The sequence below is a fragment of the Acanthaster planci genome, linkage group LG21 (assembly GCF_054643075.1).
Source record: "Acanthaster planci isolate LZ-2023a linkage group LG21, COTS_SCS, whole genome shotgun sequence".
Taxonomy (NCBI): domain Eukaryota; kingdom Metazoa; phylum Echinodermata; class Asteroidea; order Valvatida; family Acanthasteridae; genus Acanthaster; species Acanthaster planci.
In genome coordinates, this window is record NC_141797.1 from 7,518,611 (window position 1) to 7,538,221 (window position 19,611).

Consider the following 19,611-nt stretch of genomic DNA (forward strand, 5'->3'; position numbering starts at 1 on the left):
TCAAGTTGTCACTATGTCAATTAGTCTTGTTTTGCAACACTGGGTAATGCTGCATTGATGGCTTAGGCAGGTTATGCCGTTTGATGGAAGGTATAGTCATTACGAGCATTCCTGCAATGAGCTGCAAGCAACCTTGAACTTGAAACTCCATCAGGTGGGTTGCACCTTGCACAGGGCGTTAGATTGAACTGAATATCATCTTCATAGGATTTGGACATTACATCAGATTAAAAAATGTCGAGTCATCAGTGAAGCGAAGAGGATATGCGGGCAATGATGCACTCAGAAGCTAAATACGTCATGCTTTTATTGTTCTGAGAAAACTGGTGCCTTCTCGGTAACATCGTTCATAGTAAAAGCCTCAGTGAGTAGAAATGGAAAATTGAAATTTCAGCTGCAAGGATGCAAGTCCAATCTAGCGGATGTCTAAGGACTATCTGATGCAAAGGGCTAAACTTCTTTCACGTTCTGCTTTTCAGCCACATCTCTGCCTCTTTTCACCTCCTGAAGTTGAGGAGTTGGATTTGGAAGGAATTCCATTCAAATTCGGGGATTGAGGCGCGAATGGGACATTAATGTAGTGCCCAAGCCTGTCGTATAACGCACCTGTTATTATTACCGTTCACGATTTCTCTCGTCAGTTTACCATGAACACCACCAGAAACACGTGTATGGTAAAGTTTGTATCTCGTTTAGGATTAATGGCTACGTTGAAGAAAATAAAAAACTTCAAGATCGATTTTTCTGTAGAGTTTAGTACAATGAAAGCCTTTAGTTGCTAAACCCTTTTCGATAAGCATAATTCAATATTTCCGAGCATTTGTATATTAATGCGCCTTATGTTTCTCCACTGACTCAAGACATATGAATGAGCAGATAGTGGGCTGAAAAAGTGCTTTTGAACTATCTAAGACATCGCATCCATAATAGCGACTCCATGAAGCCGTAAACTTTCTTCCCACTCTCCCTAATTGAATTCTGCGTGGCTCGCGCCAAGGCGAGTCGTCGCTGGACGGTCGACGGGTGACGAATCACCCTGCCAGCGACCCCCATCATCGTTCCTCATCGCCAGTTGAGTCCAAAATGCTGAAAGCTGCTTAATCAAGTTGCCCGTCGCGCGCGCGCGCACGCTCTGGGATCAGTGCGTGGGATGCAAGTTCATCATCGCGACCAGTCAAGTGTGGACTTTGTGGGGCAGAGGAGGATACAAATGGCATTACAAACCCGGCACCGCGACATTCGTATCCCAGGCTGTTCCCGTGACGCGAGGGGCTGACTTTACGGCAAATTAATCAGGCTCTACCAGATCGGCTATCCGTTTGCGTTCCTTTCCAACAAAGTTGGTAAGTTCGACAATATTTTTACTTACAATGACCCAAAATGACAAGTATATTAGGTCTACGTATACCTGTTTCCTTTCTTCTTTTAGGGCTTTCTTTTAAGCTTAATACTTGAATGGAAGAGTACAGTATTTTTTACAGTATCCAGGATCAGAATTACTTAGTAGGCTACATTCACCTTGGTCAGATTTCCTTTACACGATGTGTTTAGCGCATTTACGCTCTTAGCGACAAACAGCTTCTCTTTAATATTGTTTTTTGTAAGTCTGATTTCAGGAAAGCGCTTTAATCTGACCCGTAGCTAAAGACGTTGCCAGTGGTATACAGACAGTTGTTCCAGGAGAAAAATGTAATTCTGCGCGTGTGCATGCTTTGGGGAAAGTTTTTATATGCATAAATTCAAAAGCCCATAGCTGGTGCCACCCTCCCCTGGAAACTCTCTGAAAACGTGTCTTTATGATGTGAAAATCGATCAGGCAGCAATATGCGAGCTAACACAAGCGAATGTAATTCTTCGTATTTTGGACTACGTATAATGCTTCGATATGTTTCGTATAGACAATAACCTATAAAAAGGAAGTCATGCAAAATAATATCGAACAGAGTTTGCATTCCCGAGTTGTTAAAATTTTTCTTTGAAGGCAGTGCTCTTCTCTTTCAGGGTATTCTTCTCAACATAAAAATAATTATTTTCCGAATCTAGATCCACGCAGGGATTCCGTTTTTAATGAACTGGGGAGTTTTTGCGGTCTCGCGTGGGAGAATGCACAGGGCAAACAACAAAATTCCCCAGGAGGCTCTGTCCGATTCAGCAGCCAGTGACAGACAGCAACCAGTCTCTGTTCTGCGGCGCAGCAGAGACGACCTTAGCCGCCCATGATACACTTTCTCAAATCAACCTCGTTGACTTCGGTCAAAGTAAACATGGAAACCACTGTTCTGGCAGATGGTTTCGAACCGTTTTTCGGCGTCTCGGGCTTGAGCTAACTGGAAAATATAGTTGCTAAAGAAAGATCGTTTTAGCATTGAATTTAATTAAAGTCTGCAATCCTCAAATAGAATACCATAAACTGGAAATATCAACAGCTTTTGGTGTTTTCGTCGGTGACGTCGTCCTGTGTACACTTTTCCCCAAACCGTTACTCATCTACACTGTGATTCTTGTGACATATACAAAGAGAACAGAAAATTGGACAAATTTTGCCAAGCCATCTATGAAATTGTTTCTCGGCGTGATATACTCTTCCGTTCGTATAGCAAAGTACCCGGATTTCCGCAGTGGATAATTTAGCTTTACTGTAGTTAGTGCAATGATGTTTATTCTCGATGGTAGAGAGGTACACGTTGGATACAACACGCTAATATGAAAACACAGCCAAACGTTGGTAATTTATCAACCCCTAAATTCCGTGGCAGTTGCGATGCTGAGAAACGTTTTAGCGGCAATTCCTGAATCACCTACAGCGCGCGGAGGGTTAATTAATTGACGGCGATTGTTTGACAGCCGTCCCCTCTGCTACTCTGATTTGTGGATGAAATCGTTCAGTAATCGAAGCACTCTGGGCAGCAATTGCCTCCTTTCATGGTTCATGTAAGTGAGGATATTGAGGAGTTGAATGGTAATAATAACGTCACCATAGTGAGCAATCGGTTAAATCATGTTTGCACCGCAGGTTAAATTTCCCGAGTCACTTGTTTTGGAGAAATTTTTATCTTACTGGTAATCAAGTGAGTTCTTTTAACCCGTTGCGAAATAAACATTCACCCCGCTTAACCCAATTTCATCATCCAAATTTTGCTTGCACCATAATTCCAGGAAGGCATGTTGCTTATTAAAACCTCTAAAATCAATCAATGAATCGACATAAATGTACTCTGGAGTCACATGTTCATATCACCTGCTTACAAAGGGGAAACGGGAAAGAGCAAAGTTACTCTTGATCATAAAATATTTGACTTTTTAAATATAAATATATAGTTGTAAAACGTATACGTTAACCTATTTACTGTCATTTCTGCTATTGCCTAAAATACACCACTTTGCCTGCGTAAAGATAATTTACAGAAATGTTGTAAAGCGGAATGACCAGATATAACAAGTGTCAACTCGGCAAGATGCTTTCAAGCCATGTTCGAAATAACATTACAATGCGATTGAGGAAAATTCATTACAGAAACTAGAGACCGACCGACTGCACAAAGTGATAGGGCCTATCAGTCTGTGATAAGGGCGCCAAAATAGATGACATATTGAGTGATGACCAGGGTAAAAAAAAACAATAACACATTAATCTCACCGAAGCCAGGGCTCATCATTTCATCATTATGGCTTGTTTATACCTGATTACGGCCGGCTGCTCGCCTGCTCTTCCTGCGCTACTTCGCTGACGTTCAAGGATATCCGCCTTAATGACCATTATACGCCGGGTGCCACTTTAATGGCACAATGAGTGATCGAGGCGGATCGACAACTTGTTATTGACAACACCTGCTACGACTTCTGCCTGCGTTATCCAAGTCTCCGATGCTTGCTCCGAAATCCATCACCAAATCTGCACTGCATTCCTCATGCAGAGAGCTAGTAGCTCTGCGCTACCAGGCCCGAAAGCCCAAAACAAGCCGAACAGGAGGACCCATGTATTTCTGCAATCAGCAACCAGTTCGAGTCCCGATTTGGGGATCTCAGTGGGGTAAAGTCAGCCTGCAACTTTGGATCTCTCGTGCCACTGGCGTTTTGTGGTAAGCAAGAGAAACTGGAATTACGAGACATTCTGTCAATCCTAACATAATTATACGATTGTAAGCTTAGCGCGTATAAATGCATTCCACTTTCCAATCTATCGGTCCAATATAAGACAACGAATCCATTATCGGGTCGACTCTGTGAGCGTCTCAAAGGTTAGTACAATGGAGAATATTAATTCCTACGAGAATTCTGCCTTTTCCTTTTCAGAACATCTGCCGTCCCGAATAGCTTGGAAACAACGCGTTTTCAAGTTGGAACACTCGTGGTCAACGCCTATGCACATGCGCGTTCCCAATGGAAACTCACAGCGTGAATAAAAAAGAGAGTCCTCGTTCGAACGCGAACGTTCCGACGTAATTCTGAGAAATTGATCTTTTATGGAACAAGCTCGGTGTGGGCATTTAGCTGGTGTAAATACTTTTCTTCATTTTTTTAATATCTATTCTGTTATCAGTATCAAACTTTTATCGGTCAGCGATGACTGCGTGCAATTTTGAAACAGAATGGGTTCTGAACCAAAAAAACTAGACATGAAAGAAACAAGATGCTGATAATTTTCACAAGGATTTTGTTTAGTATGGTGGTTTAATTTGAGAAAAACAGAAACTTCACTTATAAGCACGAGTTCCAATCGCAGTATCCTCAAAAGATTTTATGATTTGGCTATTGACAAATTTTCTGCAGCTGGGCTTACTTAAGTCATTAACTTCAAATTCTCGGGTAAGATTCTGTCCAACGTGCATTCCCCGACATCGTCAGCGCCAGTACGCTGAGCACATTAAAGATCTGCCAGGAATAACGAGATTGCATTTTTCACGAACTATGGTTTTCAAATATCAATTAGTTTAGCAGACCGGCGTAAACTCCGACTCGAAAACCATAACGACATCATGCCAAGAGCGATTGGTCTGGGATCAGCGATCCACTCAGGTCCGCCAAGAATCGCTCAGTCGTAACATTCGCTTTGAAGGATGTCTACGGACCATGGGCGTCGAATTAAATTACACTTTGTTAATGTCCAATATCAGGTTGAAGGACGGACGGTGGTCACCACAGCAAGTTGGTTGCGTCACATACGTAAACTATTTCGCAAAAGGCAATCATGTGAGACGGGTACAAGATTATTTCAAGGTAATGACTGATAAAGACACGACGCTTAAATACTTCATTCGATTTACTGGCTGTTAGGTTACCTTTTACTTTTTGACGCAAACGGCGCGCACTGTATCCCGAATGTCAAAAGTGAAGTGAAATAATGAATATCCAGACCTTCTTTGGGGCATTCATGCCAATATTCATAACCACAAGTTTTTACAAAATAAGATAGAAGGGGTGAGGCTCAAAATTCTGTGGTTTCTCAAGAAATAGTTGCCCTTTCTGGAGGCAGGTGAACCAGAATTTGAAAATAACCCATTAAGGCGGTCGTCAATTAGACGTCAGAGCTCATTATTTTACTGTACCTCGGTGAAAACGAACAGGAAAGAAATGTTCATGAAGAAAAACGATTGAGGAAAGCGGAGGTAAATGTCAGTGATGTTGTTCAGTCCTCCTCATGTCGTCAGGAAGTCCTTGCTATGCAGTTTGAACCCATGCGCAAGCTGTTCAAATGAAATCTGATTCTTGCTACTGCATGGCTCAAGAGGGACTCAACTACAATCGTCGATTTTCCACCGCAACACTTCTCTACCAGCGCGCCACTTGCATTGCCAAACCAACGGCAACACAGCGAAATTTGTTCATAAAATCGTTTGTCATACCGCGATCTGACCTATCTCAGTTTCTGAGGAAAACCGTGTTTGAAGTTGGGTCCGTTTTGAATCTTTCATTTCTTCCACAATCCTAACTTTTATTGACAGAGATTTTGTATCATAATAAAGTTAGACAGTTAAATTACTATATGAGCTATCTTGTTGGGAAACAATCTTACGTACGAGGTTAAAATGAGGCACCCAAACCATATGTCACTTTGTTAAAGTTTTATTGTCTTATTTTAAAAGCCCAAACCGCGACCTACACAGATGGGTCACTTTGTGGAACGAAACATTCGATTTCTCTGTGGCGGACAATGACCATACTGGCATGGCGTGTGTGCGTGCGCGCGGACTTTTTCACGTTGAACTGTATGGAGGTTCGTTTAAAATCCTTCACTGAGTTTTGTTTATATTTTCCGATTAAAAAGGTCTTACAGAGTAAAACTTTGCGAAAGCTGAAGGAAATTAGAAGGGGATCCCCTCGGGAAAGTCACGAACTCTTATTTTCTATTTTTGCTATTTTTCAAAGTGTACCTTCTCATTATACAAACTTATTTTTCCATGTATACCCGGGGTCAAGTTTTGAAGATACTTTAAACGCCTCCATTAAAAGGAATAACAATAATATAGGGCCTAGCAAAGACATACATTTTAAAAGAAATCTACTGCTTTTGTCACTGTATAATTTGTGGTATTTTATAATGCAGGTTTTATTGTTGAGTGTAGCCCATCAGAAAAAAGGCCCTATTTAAGGGAAACTCAATGGGCGGAAAAGAAGGTCTAACAAAAGACTTGTTAAAAGATAAATAAAGCGTCCGTCTAAGCGTTTGACTTGGACTGACCATTATCAGTTATTATGTCTTCAGTTTAATTTCAAGCCATGGTGTAGGTAAAATAAACAGTGCAAGAACAAATGCCACCTGGGTTGTTTCTCAATCACTTCAAAGGGCATCGGTGACCTTAAATGACATAAGTAGTCCAAATTTCAGAGTTGTAAGGGACATGGGCGACTTTTAAATGACATTAGTAAAGGAAGTAGACTTAATGTCAAACTTGTTGTTTCATAATCATTTTAATTAAAGGACATCATTGACTTTTAAATGAAATTAGTAAAGGAAGTAGACCAAAATTAATGTCAGAGTTATTTCATAATTGTTTTAAAGGAAATCGGTGACTTTTAAATGACATTAGTGAAGAATAGAAACTTAGGCCGTGTCCGAAACGGGCTTCCAGAGCTACAGCTAGGTCTATTGTCTGGGCGTCTCCACGTACTTTCAATGGAGTGAAGACCTAGACCTAGCTCTAGACAACAGATTCGGATGCAGCCTAAACATGACTACAGTAACAGCTGGAGAACAACTCCTTATCCATTGATACGCAGATCCAGCACTGCAAATTGCAATTTATAAGAAATCTGAGGGGAAATGCACACAAACAAATAGGCCTATTAGTAGTGCTTCGCGTAAAAAAAAAGTCAGACTTACCTTAAAATGTACGCCTAGCTTAGGACTTCGTGTCTTCCCACACACGAATGGCCATCACGATTTTATTAGAATATCAGCATTAAGAAAAGCAAGGAGTACACTTATGTTCAGTCATTTCCAGAAACATAGCTCTCACCCACCAAATGACACGAAACAGCGCTAAAGACTGGTTCCGAATGACTGACCTTCAAATGACTTCGATAGGTATCGCGGTCCAGATACCAGACTTTGTCACTTCGTAAAAATAAAACAGCGTTGTCTACACGTTTCACGAAGTGATCTATCTCAATGCGTCAGTCCGTGAAACAATAGTTTTAAATTTCGGAGAGGTAAGTCAACATTTTTAATTACCCAAATTAATTTAATTAGCTTTGCAAAGCATTTATAAGTTCAGAAAATAAAGATTTCATCATGCATAACAAAAATATGCTAAAAACGTGAATTTGTCAAAAATTGAGATACGTCAGATCGTCGTACGATCGACAAAATGAGGCACAAAGTGGCCCGTTCAGTCTATGACGCCAATTAAAACATCAGAAAAAACTGGGGAGTACCTACTATCTTTGAATTTCCAATGTCATGATATCTTTCGCGGTATGTCTTTCAATTTTACAAGTTCGCGATTCTAATCCATAAACTCGCGCTTATGTGTTGATATGGTCATACTTCAAATTCCATATTACATTACACATCAATCGTCACACCACAGCCTGTTACCAAATTATTACGATAGAATCTCGGGTGTTCAGCGCCTGGGGCAATTCCAATATCATAAGGCATTGGTAACTTATTTCTGTTTGATATGTAACGAGAGATCCCATTATCCTTAATGTGTTAACGGGCCGGCACAGAGAGAAACAGCCGGAAGTCTCGTATTTGTAGGTCAGTTGGTAAGTTTAATCCCAACAGCACCTTTCACGACGGAATAACCTTGATAAACAGTATAGCGACCATTCTGTTTCGTGTCTGACGGCTCGATTACGGCATTTCCAGCGTTCTGAAAGTAAAATGGAATGCACCATTTATACCAATCTAACTTTAATTTGAGACAATACTTCGGCCCGCTCACAAGTCTGTCAATTTCATCAAGATGAAAAATGATATAGAAACCGTTGGGGTAAATTGATTGCACTGTTAAGTATTGCAACCAGCTTCAGGAAGCAATAGTGTAGTTTTCCTCTCTTCACGCAAAACGATTTATCAACTGAAGTGCAAAACAATGGCTGACCCATCTCCAAAATGGAATATGCCCATTGTGGGTTGTAATATTTCATTGCGGTTATAAGGAGCAAAACGAAAGCATTTAGTTAGCTTGAAACGTTCATGTTTCCCGCGAAGCAAGGCAACTGTTCCAAATGTGAACCAGATGTTGTTTGAGTGCGCGCAATGACAACAACTTCAGAAGGTACATTAAAGAGTCGAGGGACACTCGATGGGCAGACCACACGATCATGTGACGTCTTTTTTCGTCAAAGAATAATTACATTTTTCCAACTGCCGTAAATCAAACAGGGTTTCATCGGATGGTTACATTACATGTAATGACAGATGATCAAGCCACAAGAACGGGAAAATCTTTCCCTGTCATGGGTGTTAACATTCCACGTACGATAACAAACGAGACAGCTGCACATGACTTGGAGGAACATTCGCAAGAGTACTCGACATTCTTTAGCATTGGAAATTGCAAGAAATAAAAAGTGGAATTTAAAAAAAGGGCACTCAAGAAGTAGCAGAAGACTCTCCGAGGGATTAAAGTGTTCTCAGTTCCAAGGTGCAAAGAATAATGACCTGAAGTATGAAACTCTGAAACAAGTAAATGCACCAGAAAATACGGATCCATCGCTTAACGGAAATCCGTTTCCCATCACATGCATTAGTCACCGTTAACATATCCTTGAAAAAGGCAGCTGTGTGTTGCCAAGCGTAGCATAGCAGCAGAGATATCTTATTTCCCAGTTGGATTCTAGACAATTCTCCTCAACGCTAACGTCTTCAAGACCGTGACAGATGAGATACTCCGACGGTGCGCACGACCGTTATCATCAGCACGATATACTTTGTCAATTCATGTTATTATGTCGGGAAGCTGGCCCAGGCTCTGAGTTGCACGCAATCAAAGCGCCATTGTTAATGGACAGCACCAATCCGACCCTATAGATTCCGTACATCAAATCGGCAGTAAGGTATCTTTTTGAGGGGATATTCTATCTCGTTTCTCATTGCGTGAGTAATTGTTTTATGTCGTTCACAGATACTACCAGCAGCGATGGTGTCTCACATGGTAGTGATGTTTATGTGCCTGTCACTGGCAGTTTTAATGTCTAACACAGACGCCCAGTGCTACTATTTTGGTAAGTTATACTTTTTGTATCGTAACAAATTAATTCGACTCTCCAACCCTAACTCGAAGGCTTAACCCAACGTAGCCCAGTTCAACCAAATTTAACCATAGAGGAAGAACATAGAAGGAGTTGCAACGCAGGCACTTCAAAGTGTTCAATGATGGTCACCGCCGAGTCAGACGAATAATAGAAAACATTCCAAATTTGCCTGATTACTGCCTGCATCTTAGCCGGACAAGCGGGCCAGTAATATCCCGCAATACTTGAAGTTTTTTGCTTGCAATTAAATACAAATTATTGCATGGACCAGGATACATAGAGAGAAAAATCCCTGATATTGGACTTACTTTTGTCATCATAAATAAAATTTTAAAATTTTGATACACTTGTTTCATTATCCATGCAAAACTTGTAATTTTATTCTCCTCCGTCCAATACATCAGTGTTCAAAGACTCGGTACGAATTTGGCTAAGACTGACCTGGGCCAACAAAATGTTCATTACTACTGGAAATCTTAGTTCATTAGGAACAAAAATGCGCTATTTCACCACAGGGAGTGATCATGGAATCTCATAAAATACGCTTTTGTACAAATGCCAATAAATAATAAATATGATTCAAACAAAACACAAAATCTTGTGAACAACTGGGCTATTTATTCCCAAAATAACCCCAGAAGAAAGAGCTCATTAAGGGCAATGACTGCACATATAGATTTAGGGTACACAGCGTAATGCAGGCAACCGCGCAAGCATTAAATTTGATGTTGTCATGACATCATACCAAGTACCAACAAAGCATGAATATGCAATTTCCTATACCTCAGTACACGACGTTTTTTAGGGTGCAGATTACCATCGACAAATTGCGTCGACAAAGGGATTTCGTGGTTGTGAAACAGATCGTGCGTAGCAAGTGTTCGCTGCACTCTGGCTATGGACATACAAGGCATGCCAGAAAGCAGTAATTGGCCAGATTTTACAACCCAGGCACTTCAAACTCCTTCTGTGTCCTTCCTTTATGCTACAAGTAAACACAAACTCAACCAAAACCGACAAATTTTGTCGTGACTATTTAAACCAAATTACTGTCCAAATCGTCATTATTAACCAGCTGTCGACTGTTGTAGTTGCTCGGGCACAAGATGGTTGATGTATGTATATATTACGTCTGAAATCTTTTCAGTGCCCAGTGATATATACAACACATATCAAGTAATTGCGATCTCCATGCAAACTTCGTTGATGCATCTTTCTTCGAGAGGTCTAAACTATGTGTGACGAGTGGTCCTGTTGCTTTATATCGCATTATGCCAGTCCCGCCCCCTCTGTGCACAAAGTCATGCACAATACGGCCAAGGTGTGAAAAATTTATTACCACTTCGGCACGAAATGAGTTCAACGCACAATTTCCTCTTACCCATTTACGCATCTAGAAAAAATCCCGCTAATCTGTTGACAGGGTTCTCTGACACCTTCACGCCCCCGTTCCCGCACTGTTGATGTCCAAGCTCAAAACAAGTCTGTCAACAGTCGACGGCGCTGAAATGGCACCTAAGTTCGATGACGAAGCGAGTGGACGAGCTGGACCATAGGTTGAAACACCGACAATGAACTATAGCCAACTACTTTCCATACTTACGAGTAATTTAGTTGATTATACATGGTGAACAGTTTCTACAAACTTTGTACACGGTTCGGTGGAATGTATCAATATTCGTTTTTCTTCCCATGATCCTCTGCACTTAGGATTTTGCTATTGGTAGTGTTAGCGAATAATAAAACGAGTACCATTGCTATTATAGAGCACTGGGATGGGGCGTGATACAGCTTAGATTTAAACCATCATTGTCTTCTGTGATGTGAGGCATGCTGTTGTTATAACCAAGGGACTCGTAGGAACCGAGGCACGGTCTTGAAATCTTTGTCATTATTTCCTTATCTGAAGGTCTTCAATTTAATCAAAACGATGAGTATCTCGGTCGGTTGCCGCGCAGAAAGTTGTACGACGCTTACGAACTTATGAACTTCAATCGTCGACAAAAGAAATGCAGAGCTCCATCAGCTGATGGTATCGTAACGCCAGTTCGCTGGCTCCCACTAAAGTTTACTATTATCATCTGTATGGTGAAAATAGCAGTGGTACCAATGAATAGTCTGGATAGCGGTCCCCGCATTATAGTTTGAACTGTGGAGTGGAGACTAGTCTTTGATGTGATGTCCCGTGGTGAGGGTGACACGCGTAGCTGTTGTGTTTTCACGTGATCGTTCCGGGCCGACAATGTTTGAGACAGAAGTTTAACCATCAGTAATGCTTCCTGTGCATTAGGGAGAGTCGTTCTTTGTTCTTTCTTCGTTCTTTTTATTTCCTAAAGTTCAGTTGGGTTTCCCCGTTGCGTCACTTTCCTTCTATACCGTACGTTTACTTGTAAAGCTTGTCCCATGACGCGTCTGCCCGTCCCTAAATCCAGACTGTATCTTGCGTTTGACAGTCCTGGTATAGTGCACAGAACTTTCACGATTTAGATACATTTGAGACGGCCCCCTTTTTAAAAATAAGGAATGCGTCACCCGGCAATTAGTATTCTGGTAGACTCTTGTGTGACAGTACGTCAAACCTTACATTCCCTTTGATCATTTGTACACTATTGATGCCCTTATTTAGCCTGTCATATACACTCAAGCCTTGTCAGCCCCCATATATTGAACCCTCCTTTAATTCGGTCCAAATCTTGCCTTTCTGTACTCTATATGAGGCCTATTCAGTCCTGTGTTAAATAGGCCTACCCTTCAATGTGGGACTATAATCACAGCCTTGTCAGAATGTACTCAACTGTATGTTTTGGTCCCTTGCCACGCTGTTATGCTTATGTACTGGTGGTTAATGATCAAAGCACTTTATCAGACTTCAAGATAGCTTTGGTAAGTATATGTGTCACGATCTCACTTTCGCTTGATTAACAGAGAAATCGACTAGCTGTCACAGTTGTCTTTGTTACTTATCACTGATTTCAGATGAGCCTTGTGTTTATCAGAATCACCGATATGGTTTGTTTGATATGTGGGAGACTGATGACTGTGAGACGTGTTTCTGCACTGGTGACGTTGGCTACGAGTGCTGTTCAAAGTAAGTCATAATCCCACACAGGGCTGATACTCTGTAAATGGCATCCTCTCGCCGTGACGGTTCCGTGAAACCGTCTCTTATGCAATGGACAACACTGTTCATGATTAATTAATGATTTTCAGATAGGCCTACCAATAAAACAGGTGGTTCTCAGGAAGACCATGGGCGTTGACTCGTGAAAGAATTTATTCATTTAGTGTTTACATAATTTGCAAATAGTTTATACCCAGCAAGAAATGAGACCGAGGGGTACCCCCCAACATGTCCAATCCCTATACACATTCCAGACTATTGTTACTTCCCCCAAGATGTCTGAAAGGAATTCCCCAGATTCCTGCGAGACAATGACCAACACAAAGAAGGGGGGGTTTCTCTCCGTCTCATAACTTGCTGCATATGAAATAGTTTGCTCTGGAAACTCTTTAATTTAAAGCTGAAGTTGAATGTAACGGTGATCAAAGCTTACCAGCTAAGATATTCTTCGTGTCCTATACCCTTCACGAGAAGGCTTGAATGTGTTGTCGGTCAGGCATGCCAGAGCCTTGATGTTGCACTGTACGAATATTGCTGCATTCTCTTCTGACTGCCCTCCTCGACCAAGTTGGCATCAGTGCTCAAAACGTGGTCCTCTCTGAAATAACGCTGCACAATTGGTAACAAAACAAGGGTTGTGAAAAGTAAGATTATCCGAATACCCAAGTTTTCCAGACATCGACCAAGCGTCATGCAGACTCTCTGGGCAGCGCCCTCAAGTGGCCGACCCGAATGCTATTAAAGTTTGGCCGCCGCAAGTTCATGATAAATAAGCTAAAAGCCACTGTTAAGAATGTCTTTATATTGTTCACGGTCGCAGGTTTTATGTCCCCACCGTCTACGACCGACAGCAATGCACCGTATTCAAAGACAAGACCACCTGTCAGACGCGACTCCTGGACAAACACGGCAAAGAATGCGAGGCCCTCGTCGGCGTCCTGTAGCGACCTGCTCCTCGTTTCCGTTGAATGAGTGGAAATTCCATGGAAGTTTGTGGCCTATTTTTAGGTTCCTGTTTCCCTCCTATATCTTTTTGTTTTCCTCATTTTATATTGTCAAGCACAATGGATTTTGTTCCCTTCTTTCTTTTTTGTTGTGTGGTTTTACGGGGTCTGTAAAAACCGGATGTTGTTCACCAGGAGTCTTTGTAACTGATTATTATTGATAGACATTGTTGTAAAGCCAGAGGCCTTTGAAAAGAACTACTTTCTCAGACATAGCCCAACAGAATGTAGAACTTATTAAAACAACGGAAGCCTTACAAATGATTTGGCACAAGGCACAATCAGCGACAATATCCGCCTAGAGGAGAAACACGCCCTCATCGATTGATAAGAGCCATTTGGTCGGGAGTGCTCATTTTGTTGGTAGCGATGTAACCGCAATGCGTGCATTTCATAGTCGTTTGTGTATCAGCAAAGTGCAGTTCCCACTGCACTTCGCTGCTTGCATTGCTTGGAAAATTGCGCCCTCTCTTGGCCCAGCTCGGGGCTCATACCAGGAGTACTAAAAATTGTCCACAATTTGCACAGGAGCGCCCTCGTCTATGTCGCACTCCGTTCCTGTGGGTTAAAAAAATCGAGAACATTTCCACCGCAGATGTCAGTACCTAGAATTAGACAGAAAACTTGTCAATATTTCTTTCCGATATAGTGGGACCAAAAGTCAAACCTGTGTTTATAAGTAAGATAATCTTTGTGTTGTTGCTTGATTTTTCGATTAGACAAATCTGTATAATGTGTATGAATTTAGCAAGCCCATTCTTCCTTGAATTGGGACATTTAAGTGGTTATTGTTTATCGGATCAAAACTGCAAGACTGAACAAAAATCGATGACTTATTTTACGTAGCGATGAATGCTTTAAATTTAAATATGTACTCCTTCCCAGCGCGGTTCTGTAAAAAAAAAAAGCGCCCAGCACGAATCTGTAGGAATCAGCCGTTTGACTATGAGACCGCTTCAAGTTTTGAATTTAACAGTTAATTGAAGTTGTCCAGTGTTTTAAAGATGCTTTCAAGATGTTTTTATTTAAGAAAGGTAAGATAGTTATTATGAGATATCCATTTATTGACTTCTGAAATCGTTCCTTCTGGCTGTTTATAAGCAAAACCTTGTAATTTGTCACAGATCGTAGCAAAACCAATGCGGACGTGATAATTTAAATAAAGTTCAAGTTTTTGCACGTGTATCAAGTCCATACACACGTTTACGTAGGATATTACCGATTACTACGGTTTGCTTTCGGCTTGGTTTACTGTGACAGTTCGTCATCGCCCGTATTTGATAGACCATTCCACCTGGTAGGAAAAAAAACTGTTGACATCAGAATAATAGTAAAATGCATTGTAATCTGCTAGTCCACGGCATTTCCTCATCTTGTGCCAATGTACATATGAATGTTTTCCCGGTCAGGGAACATATATATTAAGGAGCCAAACGGATAAAGAATAAATCATTTCGTTTGAATGAGAATGCATACTCTGATCAACGTTAAATCAGCCAACGTCACCGCTCGATTTGGGTACATAAGCGCACGATTTTATAATACTGTCCGTAGAATAAAAATGCCCATTCAAAAAACTCCCGGAGGATTCGGCAGTATAGATTTACTTGTTTGAACTCAGCAAATGAAATACAAGCAAAGGAATTCCAAAATAGAACATGTAGCATATTTATTCTTCAGATGATTTTTTATTCTATTTGATGATTTTGAAGAAAATGACATCTTAATTAATCAACCACGAATGATCCTGGAGGACGCTGATACAGTCACTTAAATCTTACGACTTTGAGTGGGAAAACCTATTATTGTGCACTTTGAAACAGAAATAAAAAGCTGTTGAAATTACGCTTTGTATGGTGAATGTTCTGTTCATGTGATTGTTTGAACTGGCACTCTTGACCTAGCCTAGTTCTTATCACGGCGGACTTCGTCACATCACGGCAGATGTTTACCGACCAGTGTATTGTCTGTGTGTGTGGTTTTTTCAGAGTTACAAACTGTTTACCATTTTCACGAGTACATAGCTGTCGACGTATAGTCATGTGTCACAGATGGGAATTTGGTTGACTGATACCCTATTTCAGTTTTCATTTTATTTCAACAAGAAGCGAATTTCCGGAAAATTGTGGAAATACTGAGACAGAGTCCGTGCATTTTCCAAACGGAGATACGACAGAAAGGAGGATCATTTCGTGCGTTTGAAGTCCCTTGTATTTTTTTGTAATTTTAAAAACAATCATTGATTGGTACAAAATTAACATCACCGGCGCAAAGTGAAATGGAAATCATGAACTGAACGCAGACTGAACAGCGTAAACTTTCTATTACCCCCACTCCGAGTCAAAAAGTCATACTGTTTTACCCTTTGACTTTAAGCTGTCAGAATTTCTCAGTAGGCCCTAGCTGTCATAACCTAGTTATTGGTCATAAACAGTGTCTTCTAGTACACACGTTTCAGCATTTTAAGACTGTTTTTTCGATTTGTTCAAATGAAAAAAGAAAGAAAAAGAAACAGTTTTGATCAAACTTTGGCAGACCTTTTTTTCCCCAACATAGTACAAATTTAACCATTCAGATCTTATCCTCAGGGATGGGGACCGACACCTACTTTGCATGCAAAACTTATACCATCTCCTAGAGTACGGCGGGAAATAATTCCAAATGTTACTTTAATCCAGGGACTTTATCGATGAAGCCTAATCTTTAATTTTAATAATAAAGGTTTACATTATCTATGAAACTGTGCTCAAATTTTAAAAAATCTCAATGGAAATATCCATTCGCAGAAATTTTCGAATGTATGGTAAACGTAATGACATGTGAATGCATCGAAGCCCACTGCCGGTAATTGAAGTCCGCCTTATCTTACCAGCTGAGCGGGAAATCTGAAGCAAAAGATGTCCCTCGTGGTTTGATCTCGAAGCTCCCATTTCACGTACAAGTCAAGCTGTTTGGAATATAAAACAGAAATGGTCAGATGCTCAATTTAAATGTCATGATCTCAAACTGAAAGAGCTCCCACTTACAGTTGTGCCCCAATGAAATCACAGCACTTTGAATATGCATAGTCAGTAGGTGTTGAACTTCACCCCAACAAAATATGAACCACGGTGTCACAATGTCATATTCTTTATCCGGGGTTTATTACTGGTGCGGCTGAGCTCAATTTAATACGGATATTAAAACAGTGGTCTTGTGACGACGAAGAATTATGATAAGAATGTTCAGTGTCTGACTGTTCCTTTATAAGAGTTATCATCCTATTCTAGTGCGGGCGTTTTACAACAGTGCGCCTCCAAGAGTTTGCAACGCGTTGACCAATCACAGTGCGCGAAATCTGTCAAATGCGCGTTTGGAAAGGGTCGGCAGATTTCACGCTCTGTGATTGGTCAACGCGTTGTAAACTCTTGGAGGAGCACTACTGTGAAACGCCACTCATTTCCCATGGTCCCCCACTATGCCACAGTCAGGCTGTCTTAGAAATTTCTGTCGTTGGCCAAGGTTTTCAGTGTGGTATAGTCATAATGTGACCAACACCCGTAGTCAAGAAAAAGCCCTCACACATCCGAAGATGATGGACCGTTAAGGACTGTGAGAGACGCAGAGTACGGAATTAGGTCAAAACAACTGAATACACTTTCAACTTACTGGAGCGGGGTAGCTCGGCTCAACATAAAGCTGCGCTTTGTAGACGTTTTCGTCCTTTGCTTTCAGCGGACAGCGGATTCCCGTTGTTGCGCATGCGTCAGTGTATGGAGTTTTGAAAGGCACGGGAACCCCGCCGATGATGCCGTGTATCACCGTGGTAGCTTTACTTGCGGTGGTAGCTGTAGCTGGTGTCACAAAAGGAGTAAAATGCAACAAATTTAAAAAAACAGCTTCTTTGAAACGCGAAGCAAAACAGAGCAAACGTTCTCGTCTAAGGTTTCGTGCTCGGCGCTTTCAACATGACGGGGAAGGTAAAAACTTACATTGAAACAAAATTGAAACGGAATACACAACACAGGGCACATCAAAGCTATCACTCAGCAACGGACATATTTGCACAAAATCTTAGGGAACCGCACCCATACTATTGACCTTACGCCGTTGAAAAACTCTGAGACTATAAATTTGCCAAGACTATAATTTTTTTCCCATGATCATGCCTTAAATAACGTAAATCACGCCATATAAAATATGGAACGTTTCCTGTGTGGTGAACATGTCTGTTTGCAGCGGTGGATATAAAGGTCAAAGCTCAGTCCACTTAACGACACTTTAATCTTTAAGCGGTACTTAAAGTAAGTAAAGGAATATTCGGTGTTATTTATGGGTTGAAGAAAACAATATCAAGGCCACTAGTCAAGTTCTTCATATCGATGCTTTACACATGTTACACATGTCAGGCATTGCTAACTGTGCCAATTATGAAAATAACAAAACTGCAAACCTTTCACTTGGAAGTATTTAAAATTGTTACAGCACAATACAAGAGCTCAGTATTTGAAACTTTTGACATTTATTTACTTCATCCACCAGTTGAACAACGTTAAATTTTTTTTATTAGAATTTCTGAACATTAATTATAAAAAACACTTGTCTTAACGATTGAAAGGCGAAACGTAAAATTCCTTGTTTCTTCTCTAACTTTTATAGACGCTTCAACTCACCCACCTCAGCTTTTGCTATAACATCTCTGATGTTATTCGTGCATTTCGGATTTTGCTTTATTTAAGTTCTCTGGATCTAGTCGGACTGTCAGAGCTAACTGTGTGTGGACTTACCATTCATGGTGAAGGTTATTTCTGCCGAGACGTTAATTCCTAACTTGAACTGGCAAGGGAACTTCGGACAAGGGTTGATAACAACTTCGTTGAGCACACAATCGGGTGTGACTTCAGGATCTGTAAAAGAATAAGTGAAATACCGTAGAGGTATTTTATTCACACATTTCAATCCAAGACTTGCATTTTCCTAGTGATATGCGCCACAGACGAACTAAGAGAAAACGCCTTGTCACTTACACGTTAGGCCTCATTACTTAAGTATACACATCACACATTTTGACCCCATCCGACTAATGTATACACTATAGGGAAAATAATTAAGAGTGGAATTTATTCAAATGAAAAGAATAGGTTTGAGTTTCCCCTTCGAAATCTGTACAAAGGTAGGTGATAAAGGTAGGACCAAACGTCATTCGTTTGAAAAAGTAGGTTGGCCTAATGTAATTACAACCTGCACAATATCTACTTACTTACGCAGGGAAGAACATTGACCTTTTGAGGGCGGGCGACATGAATGCTCAGAAGAGCGGAGATCAGAGCAAATTTGTACACAGCAGACGACAGCATTTTCCGTAAACTTTTAGATTTACTCGTGCCAGAAAGTTTGAAATGAATTAGGCCAGTACATATACACCACTTCGAGCCGACACACCGTGACGAATGAGGTTTTAGGACGAGTCTGAGTGTATACATGTATACACCTTGTTAACAGCCAAAGCGCACCCCCTCATTTCGGATTTTATACTTTGGAGCAGTCTATCCATGCTGTAAGTGCTAACGGTCAACAATGTGATGCTGGCCATATAACTGATAATGAGCTTTTCAAACGAGCACGCGTGGTCTTGTATCATCCCCCCCCCATCCAATAACGACGGTAAGTTCAAGGTACATTCTGGTTTATCTGCTCCATGAAGTAGGGCTATGGACGCGTGTCAACAGAGATACAAGGGTGTTACTTTGTTTTTGATAATACTGCATCTGTCAAAATACATGATAAATTCTATCATGATGT

At 40.9% G+C, this 19,611-nt stretch overlaps 3 protein-coding genes across 4 annotated transcripts in view; 1 reads left to right on the plus strand and 2 right to left on the minus strand.

Annotated features, from left to right (window-relative positions):
- The window catches only part of LOC110984050 (uncharacterized), a 71,154-nt gene extending 57,531 nt beyond the window's left edge, over positions 1 to 13,623 (minus strand). The window contains exon 1 of the mRNA XM_087130893.1: positions 13,260 to 13,623. The gene's annotated coding sequence lies outside the window, so the exon portion shown is untranslated. The remainder of the gene's footprint in view (positions 1 to 13,259) is intronic.
- On the plus strand, positions 1,183 to 15,675 carry LOC110984034 (beta-microseminoprotein-like). 2 transcript variants are annotated; one of them, XM_022243820.2, is made up of 4 exons: positions 1,183 to 1,343; positions 9,576 to 9,675; positions 12,682 to 12,793; positions 13,647 to 15,675. In XM_022243820.2, the coding sequence occupies exons 2-4, from the start codon at positions 9,591 to 9,593 to the stop codon at positions 13,768 to 13,770; spliced, it is 321 nt and encodes a 106-aa protein (XP_022099512.2). In that variant the 5' UTR covers positions 1,183 to 1,343; positions 9,576 to 9,590; the 3' UTR covers positions 13,771 to 15,675. The 2 variants fall into 2 exon arrangements, with proteins under 2 accessions (XP_022099512.2, XP_022099513.2); XM_022243821.2 differs by having other exon boundaries at positions 1,200 to 1,339.
- LOC110984033 (NPC intracellular cholesterol transporter 2-like) lies at positions 15,475 to 19,370 on the minus strand. Its single transcript, XM_022243819.2, has 4 exons — positions 19,070 to 19,370; positions 18,597 to 18,716; positions 17,479 to 17,663; positions 15,475 to 16,777 (listed from the first exon to the last, which is right to left on the minus strand). Exons 1-4 carry the CDS (start codon positions 19,290 to 19,292, stop codon positions 16,691 to 16,693), a joined length of 615 nt encoding a protein of 204 aa, XP_022099511.2. The 5' UTR covers positions 19,293 to 19,370; the 3' UTR covers positions 15,475 to 16,690.
- Between the last annotated feature and the right edge of the window lie 241 nt (positions 19,371 to 19,611).